Here is a 17753-nt window from a genome sequence, read left to right on the forward strand (position 1 = left end):
CAGTGCAAGCATCATGCAAATGATGTTTTTTTTTTCTTTTTCCCCTGCCAGTAACCACCTTAATGTCAGTTGCCATCAGCAGAATACAAATCAGGGAGTTAAACTTGATGAAAAGCTGGGCGAGTAAAGAAAGGAGTGTGCAATATAGATGTGATATAGGAGGTCACTGGAAGAAAAAATGACACAGTACACAACTTGATATTAAACGACTTAAGTGCTTCTTTGCTTTCGTATGGGCAGCTTCGGATCTCTATTTTTGTACAACAGGTTACCCATGTTGTGCGAGCCAACAGGCTGTGCAACATTTTCCAAATTTTTCCTACTTTGTGACAGTTATGACGAATAATGCAGAGATTTAACCAAGCAGGCCTGCAAAACCTCTTCGTTCACGTACGCCCTCCTCTCAGTGCCATGAAGGTCAAGAAGCGTGCTGCAGGATTTGGCCCAACATTCTCGACACAATTATTTCCAAGAGGCTGCTTCCTGGTGTCTCTAAATGAATCGACCATGCATGGTATGTGTCTGTAAAGTGGCCGAGGCCGACTTAACTGTGGTTCCATTGTGATGACATCATACCCCAGAGGCCTCAGTTTTGTTTGGAGAAGACAAGAGACAGCTGGAGTTCTGTTGTTCGTTTATCCATCCAACATGCTCACACACACACAATACGGCAATGTAAGTTACGCTCCGTATAGTAAGGGCAGTAAAAGTTGCATGTTTAACTATGCTGGTTGAAAATTCAGGACCACGTTCAAGCAGATTACACCATTTTACTAACATGCAAAAGTACTATCAAGCAGAATCCCCCAGATCCCCCACAGACGCACACCATTGTTGTCGTGTAAACCAAAAAGGTAAGCAGAGCTGCAGTGTTTTTTTGGGGGGGGGATGCATGGATAGTGGATGCATACTTGATTGCTCAGTAAAGTTTTTGTTATTTATGTTTGGTGATTTGTCCATGCACCACACACACACACAGTGTAGTATATGAAGTGCTGCCTTGACGAGTGAAAATTATTTTGTCTTTACAGGCAATAGGTCAAAAAATCTGTACTTGCCATTGGTTGTTATTGAGTGAGGGACAGTCCCTTACTTTCATGAGACAAGGCAGCCCCTGAAAACAGGCTAATTTTAGCATGCTACAAATCTTAATTCTTAGGCTATTTTGCCGCAAGCATGTCACAACACCTAGCGAACGGTTTAAAGTATGTCAACATTAATGAGAGGCACGACAAAACTCAAATAAAGTACAGACGCTTAAGGAGAAAAATAGCTTTTTTTGTTGGTAGGCCTCTTAGATCAATTCAATGCAAGTCACTATTATACTTCTGCTGAAGGCTGTTTACTTTATCATCTGTTTAATTAAATTGAATTATATTCAATTCATTGTATTGCTCATTTTAGACTTTGCTTTCCTATGTGTTGCAGTAAGTTCCATGACCCATTTATCATTAGGTTTTTCCTCTATGCCATCGATTCTTCAGCCCGATGTCTAATGCACATATTTTGCAGAAATATTGTAGCTGAACTCCAAATTGTGACTTTTGTTCGACTTTGGAGGTTCCACTGTCGCTTTGCTACAGATTTATATTTGGTAAAGGTAGTGCCACTGCCAACAAGTCCTCCAACTATACGACCACATAAGTCGTTTTGACATGTGCCAATTGTTTCGCCACTGAACGCAGGCACAAATGGGTTGCCTCACCACATCCCTTTAAAATTCATCAGAGGGAAAAACAAAACAGAAAAGTCCGCCGGCCTTAATGCCCCTAAATTGCATCAATCAGCGCACTACAACCAAACCTGAATGTCTATAAAAATGATTATGGAGGCTAGGGAACATTTTGATAGGTAGGTTGGTACTTTTAATACATTATTTGCAGTCACCTAGGTAACCAGAACAAAAGGGCGTCAGGGTGACACATTATCTTGTCAGGACTGGCAAAATGATTGTGAACTGTGAACGCTGTGCGGGCTCACTTATGAAGCATCAGCTCACAAACAGTGCACAGTAAAAACATGCATGATGTGTTGCATTTATTCTGAATTGTATTTACCACACACACACACACACACACACACACACACACACACACACACACACACACACACACACACACACACACACACACACACACACACACACACACACACACACACACACACACACATATATGTCATGTTTGGGTTCCTTGGTCTTGTTAAGTGTAATCCTGCCCTTCCTCGTGTCAACCAATCAGTGCCCTCAGCCACTTGTGTCTTGCCCCAGGTGTGTCTTGTTCTGTCGTTAGTGTGTATTTAGTCTCCTGTCTGCGTCGATTCATTGTTGTTTTCCTCCCGTCATGCTGCCCGTTTTTTGCCTTGTCCTCCCCACGTTTTTGTTATGTATGTATATGTATATGTATATGTATATACATATATATATATATATATATATATATATATATATATATAAACAAAGTAAAATACCCTCTACTCAGTTTCCTCTTATTTCAGGGATGACGCTTCATAACATTTATGTTCTACAGGTAAATCGATATTATTCAGACAGAGTTAAGGAATGAAACGGCAATAAAAAATAACCACACAGACTTTTCAACTCGACAATCTCTTTATATGATAAAAATAGAATACTTTTCCTTACATTGGGTTACGCTAGCTATCATATACTTTAACACCTGAGGATCTCAGCAGCCAAGAAATGCCATCCAGAAGACCGGACAGGGATTCTGCAACTGTATCCTGCACCTGGTTCAAAACAGAGAAAGACAGGATGTTCAAAGGCACATTAAAAGTAACCAAGAAACAGACTAACATTTCGTCCGCTTTTCTTACAAATGAGCTATTACCGCGCTATTTACTCATTTATTAAATTATAATTACCATCCAGGGATTAGGTAACTGAGGAAGGCCGAGCCTCTTTGCCATGTCAACACAGGGTGTTCGACGCCTGGTTTTCATTCTGGCGGTCCAGACTGCTTCACTTTCTTCTCTGGAGACGCACGAGAGCACCAACAGGGGCATGGTTGTGGAGCACAGCACAGCCCTGATCTGAGCCCCCTCAGATTCTCCTTCCCCTGTTTAATACATTTAAAATGTCACTTTGCACAAAAGAAAGTAAAATTGGTTGTAATTTCAGTAAAAATTGCATGTGAAACTTGAACGGATTTGTTTGTGGTAAATAAATGATACTTTTTCGGACCAATCAAGTGAAATTGACTAATTTCCCTAAATCCACTTATTGGTCTCTCACCTCTCTCCAGTTCAGCATTTGCCACATAAATGACCCCTTCCACAACCTGGCACACCTGCTGCACCTGAGGGGCCGGCCTGTAGACTGGCTGCCCCGAGTCATTGCTTCCTATTAGACTGAAGAGTTTACCACTCATATACTGCTTCTGTAGTTTGGCGCGGTCCCTCTCTGCCCTGCACACAAACGGCTCAGTGACACAACCGCCAAACCACCAATCTTTCATATTGTGCATACAATTCAGGGTACGGAACACTTACTTGTTAGTCGAATAAAGTGTAAAGATGTTGAACTTGTGCTGGTTGTTGAACATGTAACTGATGCCAGAGCCGATCACTGAAGGTCCTGAAGGATGAAAAAGTGGTTTGCTTTAAGTTGGACTAAGTGGGATGAAACTTAAAAAAGCAAAGACTGCCACCTATTGGACAAAGCATCCTTGCAAAGCACTGTGCACAACTACAACGTGACTAAGAACACTGTCTATAGTCTTGGAAATGTAAACAGAGGCATTTTTCTGTAATTTGCTGCTCGGTGTTTTGGAGTAGGACTTATGGAGTAAGACGATGTACATCTATGATGAATAGTTTGGGCACGTTCTGAATAAAAAATGATTTCAAAACAGCAGAGGTTTGAGCCGTATTTCTGCAACACTGAACACTACGCAAAGAGCCTATTGACGTCCACCCATAAAATTTTTGGGAGTTGCCACAAGATGGTGACAAAACAATTTTTCTATTAGGCTAAGCTATGGCCTAACTAAATGAAGCTCCTCTCGTTTGACATTCATTGGCCACTAGATGGTGCTAAAAACAAATATTTGGTTTTGACCTTAAATAAGAGTTGAGTTTGTGAAAGTCAAGTTGCAAATATTTGGGGCTTTATTCATACTGCCAAAAACTATTTAAAGAAATAATTCTGGTGCCTCACCATTGGTGTGACTGTTCGGAATGACTGACATGGGTAGAATATCCGAGGCGTGCATGAGTTTGGTGACTAGAGAAACATCTAGTTGCTCCATACCGGGCCCGAACATGGCGTAGCGCGGTTCAGCTGAGGGCACCAAAGACTGTAGGAAGGACGTCAATACTCTGTACGGTGGCCATGAAGGAAGCCATTTCTGTCTGCATGACGGGCATCCTTTCAGATACCTGCAGGAACACAATAGTCATTGAATTATCTTCAAATGAAGGTAAATCTATTTAAAAGTCACCCACTCTGCCATGTAGTTGACTTTGGATTCTGTCCTCTCGTAATCATCCCGTTCTGCATCGTCATTGATGACCGGTGCTTCTGGCGCCTCTAGTTGCGGCATCGTTAAGTGATCGATGGAGGGCCAGCCAGGCATGTCCCTGAGAAGGAAGAATTTCCACAGCAATGGGTCTCGAACCAAGGCCCTCCAGTACCGGCTGGTAGCTCCCAGGCGACAGATGTCCACAGACGAAAGCAAGGTCATGATATGGAACTGCACGTCCACCTATAGAATGGAAGTATCTTCATCATCAACTTTGATATTGCGTTTTATCATTTGCAGTGGTTTAGTTTTGTTTGTTTAGACATTTAAAAGTGTTTTTATTTGCTGTTGTTTACTTTTTGTTATTCTGTTTAGTTATGTTTTTTTAAATTTAATTATCTGTTTAGTTTTTAGTTGTTTAATTCGGTTTTTTTTAGTTGCTGTTTAATTTTTTGTTTAATTTATTTTGTGTCTTTTGATTTGCTGTTGTGTTTAGTTTGCTCGTTTTGTTTGGATATTCGTTTTTGAGTTTTTTTTAAATTTGCATTTAAGATTACAAATTGAATTGTTGACCAACTTTAAAAACAAAAACGCTTCAATTAGTAACACACGATTGAATTAATATAACAATCTGCCTGGTTTGCATGCTAGTCACAAAGACAATACAATATGCCGTGTTTTGTTTGTTTACGCCATGTAAAGGAAGCATTTGCATTACGGAAATATCAGAAATGTCCGGATGTTCAGAATTGTCAAAACAGTGCTTTTTTTCTTTTTTAAACTATGAAAATTGTAACGAAACCGCTTTCACACAAGAGGACCTTTACAGTCAATCCAATCAAAACTCACAGGTAAACAGTCCAAAAAGCCCGGTTCCTCTCCATGATCCAAAACGTCTCTCGCTCCGGAAGGCCAATACAACTCTTTGAAGCGCCTAAGGCTTCGAATAACAACAGATTCGCTATGACGATTAGTCTTCCCTGCCATGGCTTGATACAGAACGTTAGTGTTTACATAATGGTGGTATTGAAATCATGCCGTTTGACAAATGTGACGTTCCGCTTCTGACTCACTTCCTCATTATTGACAACAGCAGAAGTGCATTGTGGGTATCGTAGTGCCTCAATCATAGTCACATCCACACAAAACACACTTGTTAAAACACGGGCTTTATTGTCACCAAGGACATAAAAAAACAGAAAATTTAATCCAAAACAGCACGTTCTCTATTAAAAGCTAAACAAAATGAATTTAATGTCGAAAATTTTGCGGAAAAAAAGAAAAAAAAAAAGGGGGGGTATTACAAGTGGATTATGAATAAATCAATACATACACTTTCACACTTTCTGGAAAAACTCCTTTGCTTTGTGTGTATTTTATACACATTTACAAACTTGTGTATAGAGTATAAACAGATGTCAAATACTAAAAGCATACCAAAATGGCAACTTAAGAATAAATAAAAATGTTACTGTGCAATGTTTCATTTTAGGCTGTTGTCGAACAATTAAAAAAAAAAAAAATTAACATTTTTTACTAAGAATCTTTTATATTAATATTAATGTTATTATAAACACATTCTTAGAGCAAAACAAGTGCTCTAGTCAACAGTCTAGAATGAAGAGAACTGCTTTTTCTTTCTCCAGCAGAATGGGTCAAAAAAATATTTCATGTCAGTTTTACACCACCTGCTCTTATAATGCCACTGACCGTGAACATGTGGTGTGGAGTGAGGTCCAGCTGACCTTTGGCCTTTGCCCAAATACATTTAATCCCCTCGCCTCCTTCTTAGTCTTCAATTACAATGTACCTAACCTGGTGTGTTCCTTTTTTTTCTTTTTTTTAAGGGATCGGGGGAGGGGGGATGGGTGAAACACTGAATACTGATGTCAGATCTGTGTCCGAGGACGACCTGCACACAGAGGCGGCAATCTTCACTGTAAAACACTGAGGATCTCCTTGGCGTTCTCCGTGTTCCAGCCCTGGCCCTGCAGCGGGCCCTCACAAGCGAGCACATATTTGTTGAGGATTTGTGTGCCAATGTCCCTAAACTGGAGGTGGTCTTCTTTACAATCCACAGTGTCGCCGCTGTAGTCTTCGTACTTTACCGCCCAGAAGCACATTTCTCCAATGTACATCATGGTCAGCAGGTGCGTGTCTGAGAAAATACCTTGGGAAAACAAGTCAAGTGCTAAGTCACGATCAAATTTCATTCAAGTATTTGTGTGATAAGATTTTTATTTATTTATTTATTTATTTTAAATCAGTGGGTGTGAAGCAACAAAGTACATGTAACAAGTAAAAGTGTTAACTGTACTAAAGTACATCATAAGCAGTTGTTCAAAATGTCCTTGCAACAAGAAAAAAACACTTTAAAAATGTTGACGAATGGTTGTTTACGACCCTGAACGAACCTTGACGAGAAACTTTGCAAACATTCCCCCCTCAGTGGGATACAGACTTTAATGAGTCGAATCAGTACTTCCACTTTTACAAGTCTTTTTGCAAAAGTATTTATACTTCTAGAAGTACATTTTCCACCTCTTCAAAAGATGGATGGGAAAAAAAAAAAAATCAAAGTACCTTCAGATAGGAAGCCTGCGGTTGCAGTGTCATGGAGCACCACCCCATCATTGAGCTTCACCGAGTTCCTCACCTGCAGCATCCGCATTAGGTAGCGCACCCCTTCTTGAATGCACTGCATGAACACAACAGTCACATGAATGATACGGACAAGCTCGCTGCATTCAGGCATGTCAATTCCTCAAATAGTAGTCTCCACTGTCATATTTGCCGTGTTCAATTAGTCACTTGACATGATTTGATTAAAATTTCCTCCCCTTAAGGTAGGTACACAGATACCAATTTTAACATCTTGCCTGATCTTTAAAATGTGAGACATACATTGATTGATAGTACCAACAAAACCAATCAAGGGAACGCTGTAAAAAGCGCCCCCCCTCCAAAAAAAAGCGTAGACATCGATTACTATGATGAATAAATGAATGCCAACCTTTGAGGAATTTTTTTTATTAACATTTTTTTTTAAACTCTGTCATTTATTGACCATATGGTACCTTCAGAAATGTCTCCTTGTTTTCCTTGATCCATTGCTTCCGTTGATGAAGGGTGTGGCAGTACATGTAGAGCAGCGCACCACGTCTCCAATAGAGGCATTCTAACAGCTCCAAGCCCAAAACAGCCTGCACCTAATAAACCAAATGACAATATCACATGGTCACAGTCAAGGTCATATAATTCACTTGCATCACGATATTCAAAATTGATATATATATATAATTGTCTGGTTAAATGCCACGAGGGGCAACGCTGTGCAAAAAATAAAGATGCATTTCACACCTCTTGAGATGGCGCTAGTCTCCCCACCAGAACTTCCGGCTCGGTCAGATCTTGCAGGAGCTGCTGGATTTTAAACGGTGAACAGTCCTCCGGAAACTCTTGATCCACCAGTTTGTTCTCTTCGTAAAATGTGATATCTAGGATCACCTGCCATGTACAAACAAAATGTAATGTTTACATTTGCATTTCTTACTAGTGCTGTACTTCACTATACAGGGGGTCCTCAGTTGAGAATATAATTTTGAGGATATGAACATCACACAATGAAGTAGTTTGCACTAGAAGGTTACTTGCCTATTAATGTTGTCACGATACCAACATTTTGACTTCGATACTATACCTGCATAAAATACCTCGACAAAACTCTAAAACATCAGCAAAACATTGGGAAGTATACATGTTCATTTATGTACATACTGTATGTTCGTTCACATTGCATGCCATATTCTTAAAGTACTGTATTTGACTGCGTTTGATGTCATCCGTTTTAAATATTGGCAACACAGTGGCACTGCAATGACTCAACGTAACGTTGCTTGAGTGTGCGTGCATGTCTCTGCTCTTCTCCATTTCGCTCCCTATTAGTCAAATGCGTAATCAAATACTACAAACTGGGAACAAAATAATTCACACCACTTATTTTTAAGGGAAGTGTCAAAAATGCATCGCAACCCGTGTCTGTTGCTCTGTCAGTCGTCTGAGCCTTTTCTACGCATAACTGTGATTTCCTACTGTGTGCCTGTTCATTGAACGCACTTAAGAGTCCACTGCAGGAATGATTGCTGCTTTTTCCGCGAAAATCATTTGCTCGTTACAAAACGTTTCTAAAACTTAAAATTGAAAACCCACACGTGTGTGTTCATGTGTTTATTGAAAACATGCTTCCATTCTGCTTGCGCGCTCCCGCGGAGCATTAATTAGCGCGTCATAACTTCTCAACGAGGAGTGGACGGCCAGCGAGCGCTTCAGTGCGTGAAGCCATCTTCCTGCGTCCTCTCGCACACACGCTGAAAGAGGCGTGTCGCTTACTTAAGGCGTTTTCCACATGTCGGTAGACAGGTGGCCATACGTGTATGTGTAGCTGCCTTTAAAACAGAGTTGACGGGTTGTCTCATATTTATTTATTTTAAGTACCGGTGCTAAGAAAAAAATTATACTGGTCCCGGTATCCCGTGCAGCACTACTGCCTACTATGTGCTAAACAGACTAGTAGATGTGTCCACTTTACAAAACTGCAATGACGGTTAGAACTTGAGGTTGACTAATCACCAGTTACTGATTTGGCTTAAACAATGTGGACGCATCGCAGAAACAGGTGAGAAGTGCTTAAAAAAGAAAAAGAAAAAAAAAGACCAATAGCATGGTCACTTTCAAAATATGCAAGTCTATCTTCAACTATAAAAGCACAAGTTATTTTTTTTTTTGCTGATAAACTCTTAACAATAAAGGATGCATAATTGTAAAGCATTATCTTCTGCTCTGATTTATTTATAGTGCTGCAATGACCAGCCACACCCACTTTATTAAAAGGACGAAAAAGGGTCTGCAAAGGCTGACATTGACCGCTGTTTGACCCGGTTCAAAATTAACCATGCAATCAAATTTGTTTGTTTGCTGTGATGTATTCTTCATGAGCAAAGTTACTGCCCAGCGGTGGAAGTCCATTCAAAATGGCATGTGGGAGAGATGATAGTTTGCTTCATTTTGCTTAAAATTGGTTTAATCACCAGAAACCCCAGCAGCTGACAGCACTGGAAGCATTTATTTTAAAAGACGTCGTGTGTCAAGATCACAGACTTAGAAAAATGACACTGGCCGTTACAAGAAGTGAAGCTACAGGCGGCCATTTTAAGTTACCACTCGCTAACGCCAACTTGAATACATTGAGCTAGTCTTTCAACATTTAATAGTAGTACTTGCCATTTTTTCATTTGATTACTTTATATCTATCAATGAGAAATGTCACACGTCTTCATAGCTTCTTCGTCCAGCACAGTATGCACAAATTTAAGTCACTCAATTGCTTCACAAGACTCAAAACCTAGCAAAAATGTGTGGGGTGTGCTATGCATGTATACTAGGTGCAGGAACACTTGTGTTGCTAGAAAGTAGACCAGTTTGACGTCTTAGTTCAGTTAAATATTTGAACTTGATGGATTATGGATCATAGCACTCTCTCTTAAGTCACTCATAATGAAGTAACAAAATGGTAGTGAGCACTTCAGACTGAACAGACTCCCAGTCCAACACAAAAGTTTGATGCAATAAAGTACCTGTGTGTAATCCTGAAGCAACTTGGAAAGGCTGCTGCTCTCCCCTCCTTGTCTGTAATAGCTTTTCAACTTGTCCAGTATGACAGCCGCATTTTGTAAATAGTCATCATCTGTGGAAGCACACAGAATTAGAATTGAACTAATTGCAGATGCTTCACTAGCAAGGAACCACTACAGGTCACTGGCAGTAGCTACAAAAAACGTCCAGCCATCATAATGAGGGTTGTGGATGGGATGGTGCCTATCTCAGCTGATCTTAGGTCAGGGGTGGAGTGTAAACCCTCGGCACATAAAAGACAATTGATAAAGAACATGAAGACAATTTGAGTCTTCAAACAACCTAACTTTTAGCAATCAGGGAGGAAGGAAGAGGACCTGAGGCATTTTAACCTTTGACCTCTCAACTTTGAAGCAGATGTATGAGTTCAGAGTTATTTTATGTAGATTATTTTTTCTCTTTAAATATGGAACACCATATTCTGTAAAGCATTCTGCCATCAAAACAATCGACCAAAACATGCTTATAACCAGGCACACTTAAATTCACTGTTATATCTAATATAGTCTCGATAAAAGTAACGTGGCTTTTGTAACATGTCAACTGACATTTTTTATTGTAAATTTGGAGGAAGGATAGAATCTGAGACAAGATTCGAACTCTGAATCCAAGAATCGCGAGGCTAACCACTTGTTCAATGCTGTCGTAGTGAAGAAAAAAAAACATTATATCGAAAATGATTACAAACAGAACCAACCATTGATCAGAAGTCGAAAACTTGACTGGGGACAAAGAGTCGCCGCAGTCATAAAATTACAAATGTAAATTATCACATTTTGGGGCAAGTAGGACGCTAGCCAAATGTTTGCTTCTGAATTTTGAAATTGAGAAACCATCAACGGAGTAAACAATCACATTACTGAACAGTATATTTTGATATTATATCCCGGTATGCATATATATGGCGCTATCTGTTAAAAGGGTTATCAAAAGTTGAAAACGTTAGATCGGTGCAGCTGCTGTGGTTGCATCGCACGATGACGCTAACAACAGCTAACTCGTTAGCCGGCTAAACACGAAGCACGACAGCCAGGCGACGCCGACAGACAGCGCGAATCTGATAACAGACAGATTGTTTGAAATGTTACCTTGTTTCTCGGCTTTGAGGGCGGAACACTTGGCGTCAAACTCGAAAATCCTTCTCTCCAAGTCGAGGCCTTGTCGCCTGTAGTCGTCGGCCATGACTAAAACTACTAGTCACGTGAGGGTGGGTCACGTGTCCAAGCAATGCCAATACGGGAAACACGTTTTATTTATGTGTTACGTTTTTAAAATTCTAATATAATGCTATTTCCGATCTGGAAATAAGACAAGCATCAATAATGCATTGGTAGAAATGTAAAGAATTGAAAGAAGAATACAAGCACAATCGAAAAATGAGTCTTACACAATTGTGTCGTGTGACGTCACGCTACGTGTGTTCTTTTGTTAACACGCGTTTGGGCGACATAATGTGCATGTGTGTGTTTATTGTCAGAGAAACCTTCCTTTGTTACACAGCGCGGTTAATTGTATTTAATTAGATTTTTTTTTTAAATTTGATTTGTGTTATGACTTGTCATAATATCATTAACACATGTTTTTGCATCGCACAAATTCTCAATTCCAAAGTTATACAATCATCATTATTAGGGGTGTGCATCGCTCTAATAAAAGTTTATTCGTAATCGAACAAAATCATACCACTATCAAATATATCGAGATACATATTAAATGACGGAGAGACGACGGAAATGCAACATTTCTTATTTATGGAACATGACAACAAGAAAACTTTTGCATCATGCCCCCTTGAACTGAGCCATATATTGAATCAAATAATAATCCAAAGCGAAACTAATCGTTCCACTTAAAAAAATAAAATTAAAAAAACGTCCTTGAATCATATCACACCCCATGTATCGAGTCGGGATACGTATCGAATTGTTGTTTAGGAGAGATCTGATATAAATCAGTTTGATGTAGCTGATGATTTGTTGCTTCTTTGAATACAATCGGGTCGTTTAGGCTTTGGAGAGCTTTTACATGTAGCACTTGACAAAACCTATAGCTGTACCATATTGAATCGAATCCTAGTCCCATTGAATCAAAACAAATCGAAATATTACATTTGAAGTTTTGCATCCTTGAATCGTATTGCACCCCATATATCAACAATCGTATTGAATCGTCTTATCACTTGTCTTTCTATCATTTTTATAACAAAATACTAGTTTTTCTTACTACCGTTGGCGTTAAGTGTAGCCAAATAAAAATCTGTAGACAAAGTACTGCATACAGTATTTTCAATTAAGCACATGTGTGCTTCCACACTTAGTAGATGTGATTATCCAATGTTTATTTGTGTGGTCAGCAAGGAAGCAACCACACAATTCTTATCTGTTAATTGTGTGAAAATTTTCACTTTATTGTGTAAACAACTGTTTAAAAAAAACAATTGAAAATGTTTGATCCAGTAATTTTTATTTGTCTACACTTAAAGGTAATAAGAAAAACTACTATTTTGTTCTGATTTTTATTGAGTGATATGTTACTGTAGCTGAGTAAGGTAATAAATAAATATTTTTAGTCAGCAGCATCAAACAGTGTTATGCGGTGCTGGATACGTTTATAGAATTTGTGTATTTTCTTTGTGTATAGGCTACCTAAAAGTAATCATGAAGTATGTTGTGGTTTTGTCAATATCTTGTTGTCCACTAAATTACCCGATAGCCTACATAAAAGTAAATATTTTGACTGTGCGTCATTTTACAAACAATGTAGGAGTTATACAAATTTAGTGCAGTATTTGGATCATTGTGAGAATATATATATTTTTTTAAAGAAGCTCTATTTTCAAAATTGTGGACAAACAGTTAGGAACAACCCCCTGCCAAATCGAAATATCGAATAAAAGAGCCTGTACTCCCAATTACCTTTACTTTTTATGCAATTATTGTACAAAAGTATAGGTGTCAAATTTGAATACATTACAATGTACCACTAATCAAAATCAAATCAAAAGATACTGGTTGAACATTACAACCAGCAACATTACGATGACCACGAATGCACCATATTACCAGCGCACGGAGACGCCAGCCAATGTGACTGCAGCGTTGACTTTACTGAGCTAAAGCTATTAGCCATTAGCTGCATGCTAACAGATAGAGTCTCTTGTATGTACGCCTCTCCTCCTGTTCCCTGCCGTCCGGTGCCTGTGTTTGAACATGGCATTCAAAGCCTTGTGTCGAGCGGACACTTTTAAATACCTCATTGGTCCATGCAGAACCACGTTAAACTTCGATAAGCGTCCATTGAGCAAGGTTGGTAGTCTATTTGTCTGTCTTGCATTTACTGCACAATGTGGTTAGGACTGCTTGGAGAAGGTCACAACAAACTATTTTTCTTTTTGTGTGTGTCGTTTTGTTTTTTATTAATCCTCTTGTAACGTACTGGCTAACTTTGTCCCGTGGTTATCTACACTATGCTTATGGTGATGTTTTTTTTCTGCATAAGATGAGCAATAATAACATCAGTACAATTTAGTGACACAAAAATATGTGCAATTGGAGGTCACAAGTGCTTGCATAATTCACACCTGCTGCCACAAATTAACTTCTAAACAATGTTTTCCATCATTTTTCCTTGTGCGACGTTTGAATGCTATTTATATCAACTAGTGTCATGTCAGGCATCTGATATAACAAACTTCAGGACAGCATTTAGTTCTAACCTAACTAAAAAACAACAACAAAACAAGCAAAAGGAGATCAATCGCTGTTATTTAATTTAAACAAATAAACAGCAATATTTAATGTGAAATATGTTTGTGGTATATCTTTCTTCATTCACAATTGCAGTATTGTCACATGTATTCTCTACTTACTTCTTATTAGAGACACATGATAAAAGTTTGAGAATTTGGTTGTGACTCTTGTCACCAGTAAAGTTAGGTTTGTTTTGTTGCAGGATTTGTTCAGTAGCTTTGCTTATCTTCCACTTACCCCATTATGCAAACAGCTCTTTGTAATGAACAAGCATAATTCGTTTTCACCACTATGGCTGGTTACGTCCACTTCTTCTCACCTAGTACATTCTCAAAAGTTAATTTATGCCTTATTGTTTTACAAGATACACACTTATCTGAAGTTTTATTTTGTACTGGTTTAAATTTCACTTTTTTTTCTGGTATTTACAGACATGTAGCTGTTACTTTTCAACCTCCAACCAGAGAAGTTCAAAGTTCTACTCCGATCCTACAGAGGCAATAAAAGACATCCCTGATGGGGCGACTGTACTGGTCGGAGGTAAATGCTAAATGAAGGATTTTCCCCAGTCTTTTATTCACGGCGTTCAAATAATCTTGGAGTTCATCTTATCCCTGTGCTTGTGTGAGTTATCTCCTGACACTTTGGCTTCCTTCCACAATACAAAAACACACGTTGGGTTTTTATTGAAGACGAGCTTGTTATTTAGATTTGACTGTGACAGGGTTATTACCTTCAGTTTTTATTTTTGACCTTTGTTTTTCAAATTAATTTAGTTTTAATGAGTTTTAAGAGCAGTTTTTTTAAAATATTTTTATTATTAGTTTGTTTTAATGCTTAGTACTAGTTTAGCTTTTGTGTAATATATAATAAGTATTGTGTAATGAAATCTCAACAAAGATACCAGTGAAAAGGATCCGTTAGCTTACTATCAACTAACAGACGAACAAACACCCACAAATCAAATCCAAGTTCTGTATAGCAGTCCACAGAACTTGAAGTGTAATAAATGCATTGCAAAAGACAACTTCAAATGTTTGATACGGTTTGTGTCACAAGAGAGGCCCCACTTAGTGTAAAGCCATTCAAGAGACACATGATGTGGTTTTTAACTTCCAGTCTTCTTTCTATCAATGTATAAAAAAACAAACAATTGAAGTCCTTGCATCCAGATTGATTGACGCGTCTTAAACACAACACAGCTGCTATGTTCTCGCTTTCATTCCCTTGCTGCCAAGTTGTGAACTTCTCAAATGAACTATCATATTTGTGGCTATTATTCCCCTTGAAGTATTACGCACGTATAACTTGCTACCGCGCTTGCTTTGATCTCTTAAAGGGTCACAGTTAAAATAAATCCTACCACTTTCTCCCATGTTGACGCAAGTGCTTGAATTGAATAAAAGTGGATGTTGTTTATTGTAGCTGCAACTTATTAAGCTTGGTTGTACAGCACCTATTTTTGCCTATTAAAACCAAAAAAAAAGAGAGACCAGATATACTAGCTTTATGGGGTGAATTGATTGACAAACAGCTAGTGACAGACTAGTGAGTATTTTTATTCTGATCTGAAATTCCCTTTTACATGATAGTGTTACATCAGCAAACATTTACTGATATGTATCATTTTGTTGACTTAGTTAATTCGTTCTGCACTTGAATGCTGTTTGCGCAACAGACGCACGCACATTCCACAGCTTGTATTTATAGTGAAGTCAGCTGAGACAACTATAAAACATTTCCATTGTCCTCGCCTGCATTCAAGGATGACCACACAGAGAGAAATCAGCATAACACAGTGTAGTATTTGGATGATAAATGAAGAAATCATCTATAGTTCATCTGTGAATATCTACATTTATACTGCCCATAACCATTGTAATATATATTTTTTGTGTGTTCAGGGTTTAGTTGCTTGACCTCCAATGATGCATTTTCAAGTTTTGTAAAATATGTGACATTACAATGAATACTCAGTCAATGTTGTAGCTCAGATTGAAAAGGTTATAAGATGACAGAAAAGTGCTGAAATTTGACCTTGAAGCCGCGTGACTGTATACCTGTATGTTTCTGTTTTTGCTTCAACACAGGCTTTGGTTTATGCGGCATCCCGGAGAATCTCATTAACAGTTTACTGAAGACTGGCGTGAAAGGTCTTACTGCAGTTAGCAACAATGCAGGGTAGGCGATACTGACAATTCACACACGTGCAGAGTGTCCTCTTGTAAATATTGGAATGTTTTTTCAATATGAATCAACTAGTTGCGATGAATGTGGAGAAAAAAAAAGTACCAATGCTGAGAGCAGTACAGTGCTTTTTCCACAAGGTCAGCTGATTTGCGGCCAGTCACCTCAGCTGCTGTTTTCTACATTCAAATGCCCTCATTATTGTGCATGATGCATGATGGGTGGGGACCATTAAAGGAGAAGTTATGAGAATGAAACTCTCCCACTCCCACCTGGCAAAAACGAGAGCTCTGGTATTGAATCATACTATGCATCGAAAACTGTTTTAAAGAATTCAAGACTGATATATCTAAATAGATAGCATTCATTCATTCCATTTGACTACTATTTTGTTGTGCGTCTCTAGAATTTCTTGTTTTGTATAGCTAAACTGGATCAGTAAGCTGATGGTTATATCCATTGTTATGAAATATACTGGATGTTTGAGATAGCATCCAATCTGCTGTATATCTGCATACAGAGGTACTGAATGTCACCTTCCACGTATAATAGAAAAGGCTTCTATTTTGTACAACAATCATCTTCAAACACAACACATACACAATGTGAATAGTAGCTGCGCATTACATTCCAAACCAGTAGATGGCAGCATATTATCAGAATTCAATCAGTTTTATTGACAGACTGAGGTCCAGGCCTCGACAAACAGGATACACAAACAAATAATTACATACAATTATACAGATACGCTTTAAGAAGCCTAAGAAAAAATACTATTATAATATATATAATAATAATATTTCAGTTGTACTTGCTAGACCGTGTAGATTTATTGAGTAATAATCTCAGAGCATCATCCTGCTACTTTAATTTTCTTTAGTCTAGTTTACCATATTTTGACTGCAAGTGTTTGGAGCAGAATGCAATGTAAAAGTCCAATGTATTTTTCCCTCCCTCAGCGTGGATAACTTTGGACTGGGCCTGCTTCTTCAGACCAAGCAGATCAAAAGGATGATCTCCTCTTACGTCGGGGAGAATGCAGAGTTTGAACGACAATATTTGTCCGGGGAGTTGGAGGTGGAACTCACGCCACAGGTTGGTCAGGAAAGCATACTTTTAATTCATGTTTTACTTTTGATGATTTTGAGAACTTTGGAGGTTGCCAGCAACTCTCTGGGCAGCTACTACTAATGTTATGACACTGAAATTTCAGTTTTGTTCTCTGGAAATAAGTTTATACGAGACACCTTTTTGTGTTGCACTAATCCTATTTTGTTATATTTCCACGACAGGGCACTTTAGCAGAGAGAATCCGAGCCGGTGGGGCAGGGATTCCCGCCTTTTTCACCGCCACTGGCTACGGCACGCTGATCCAGCAGGGAGGCTCTCCTATAAAGTACAACAAGGATGGCAGTATCGCCATTGCTAGTGAAAAAAGAGAGGTAAAATTGTTGATTTCACTTGTTTGAAGTTTTGTGGAAATATGTTTCGTGTGGGAGAATTGTGGTAAACAAATAATGACTTTTGGAGTGGTTTTGCTGATGGGAAGTCTACACTAGATGCCCAAAACAACAGCACAAGAAAAGCCTGAATTCCTATGAGCCAAATGTTTAGTTATTCGTGTTTTCCTTGTTTACTGTCTATT

General features: G+C 38.6%; 3 protein-coding genes across 5 annotated transcripts in view; 1 reads left to right on the plus strand and 2 right to left on the minus strand.

Moving 5' to 3' along the window:
• Positions 1–2581: 2581 nt before the first annotated feature.
• fbxo4 (F-box protein 4) lies at positions 2582–5546 on the minus strand. 2 transcript variants are annotated; one of them, XM_086077250.1, is made up of 7 exons: positions 5331–5546; positions 4465–4724; positions 4271–4398; positions 3511–3595; positions 3254–3426; positions 2884–3077; positions 2582–2748 (listed from the first exon to the last, which is right to left on the minus strand). In XM_086077250.1, the coding sequence occupies exons 1-7, from the start codon at positions 5466–5468 to the stop codon at positions 2656–2658; spliced, it is 1071 nt and encodes a 356-aa protein (XP_085933376.1). In that variant the 5' UTR covers positions 5469–5546; the 3' UTR covers positions 2582–2655. The 2 variants fall into 2 exon arrangements, with proteins under 2 accessions (XP_085933376.1, XP_085933375.1); XM_086077249.1 differs by having other exon boundaries at positions 4178–4398.
• Positions 5547–5631: 85 nt separating this feature from the next.
• On the minus strand, positions 5632–11410 carry rimoc1 (rab7a interacting mon1-ccz1 complex subunit 1). The gene is made up of 6 exons (XM_086077251.1): positions 11261–11410; positions 10115–10224; positions 7842–7988; positions 7559–7690; positions 7065–7179; positions 5632–6651 (listed from the first exon to the last, which is right to left on the minus strand). The coding sequence occupies exons 1-6, from the start codon at positions 11352–11354 to the stop codon at positions 6416–6418; spliced, it is 834 nt and encodes a 277-aa protein (XP_085933377.1). The 5' UTR covers positions 11355–11410; the 3' UTR covers positions 5632–6415.
• A 1835-nt stretch (positions 11411–13245) lies between these two features.
• The window catches only part of oxct1a (3-oxoacid CoA transferase 1a), a 35708-nt gene continuing 31200 nt past the window's right edge, over positions 13246–17753 (plus strand). The window contains exons 1-5 of one of the 2 annotated variants that reach the window (XM_086077178.1): positions 13246–13477; positions 14353–14461; positions 16012–16102; positions 17068–17203; positions 17401–17550. In XM_086077178.1, coding sequence (XP_085933304.1) covers positions 13382–13477; positions 14353–14461; positions 16012–16102; positions 17068–17203; positions 17401–17550 — 582 coding nt within the window. In that variant the 5' untranslated portion in view covers positions 13246–13381. The remainder of the gene's footprint in view (positions 13478–14352; positions 14462–16011; positions 16103–17067; positions 17204–17400; positions 17551–17753) is intronic. The other variant, XM_086077180.1, reaches the window with a different exon arrangement.

The sequence above is a fragment of the Leptonotus elevatus genome, chromosome 5 (genome assembly GCF_054856555.1).
Source record: "Leptonotus elevatus isolate MCC_2025b chromosome 5, RoL_Lele_1.0, whole genome shotgun sequence".
In the NCBI taxonomy this organism is placed as follows: Eukaryota; Metazoa; Chordata; class Actinopteri; order Syngnathiformes; family Syngnathidae; genus Leptonotus; species Leptonotus elevatus.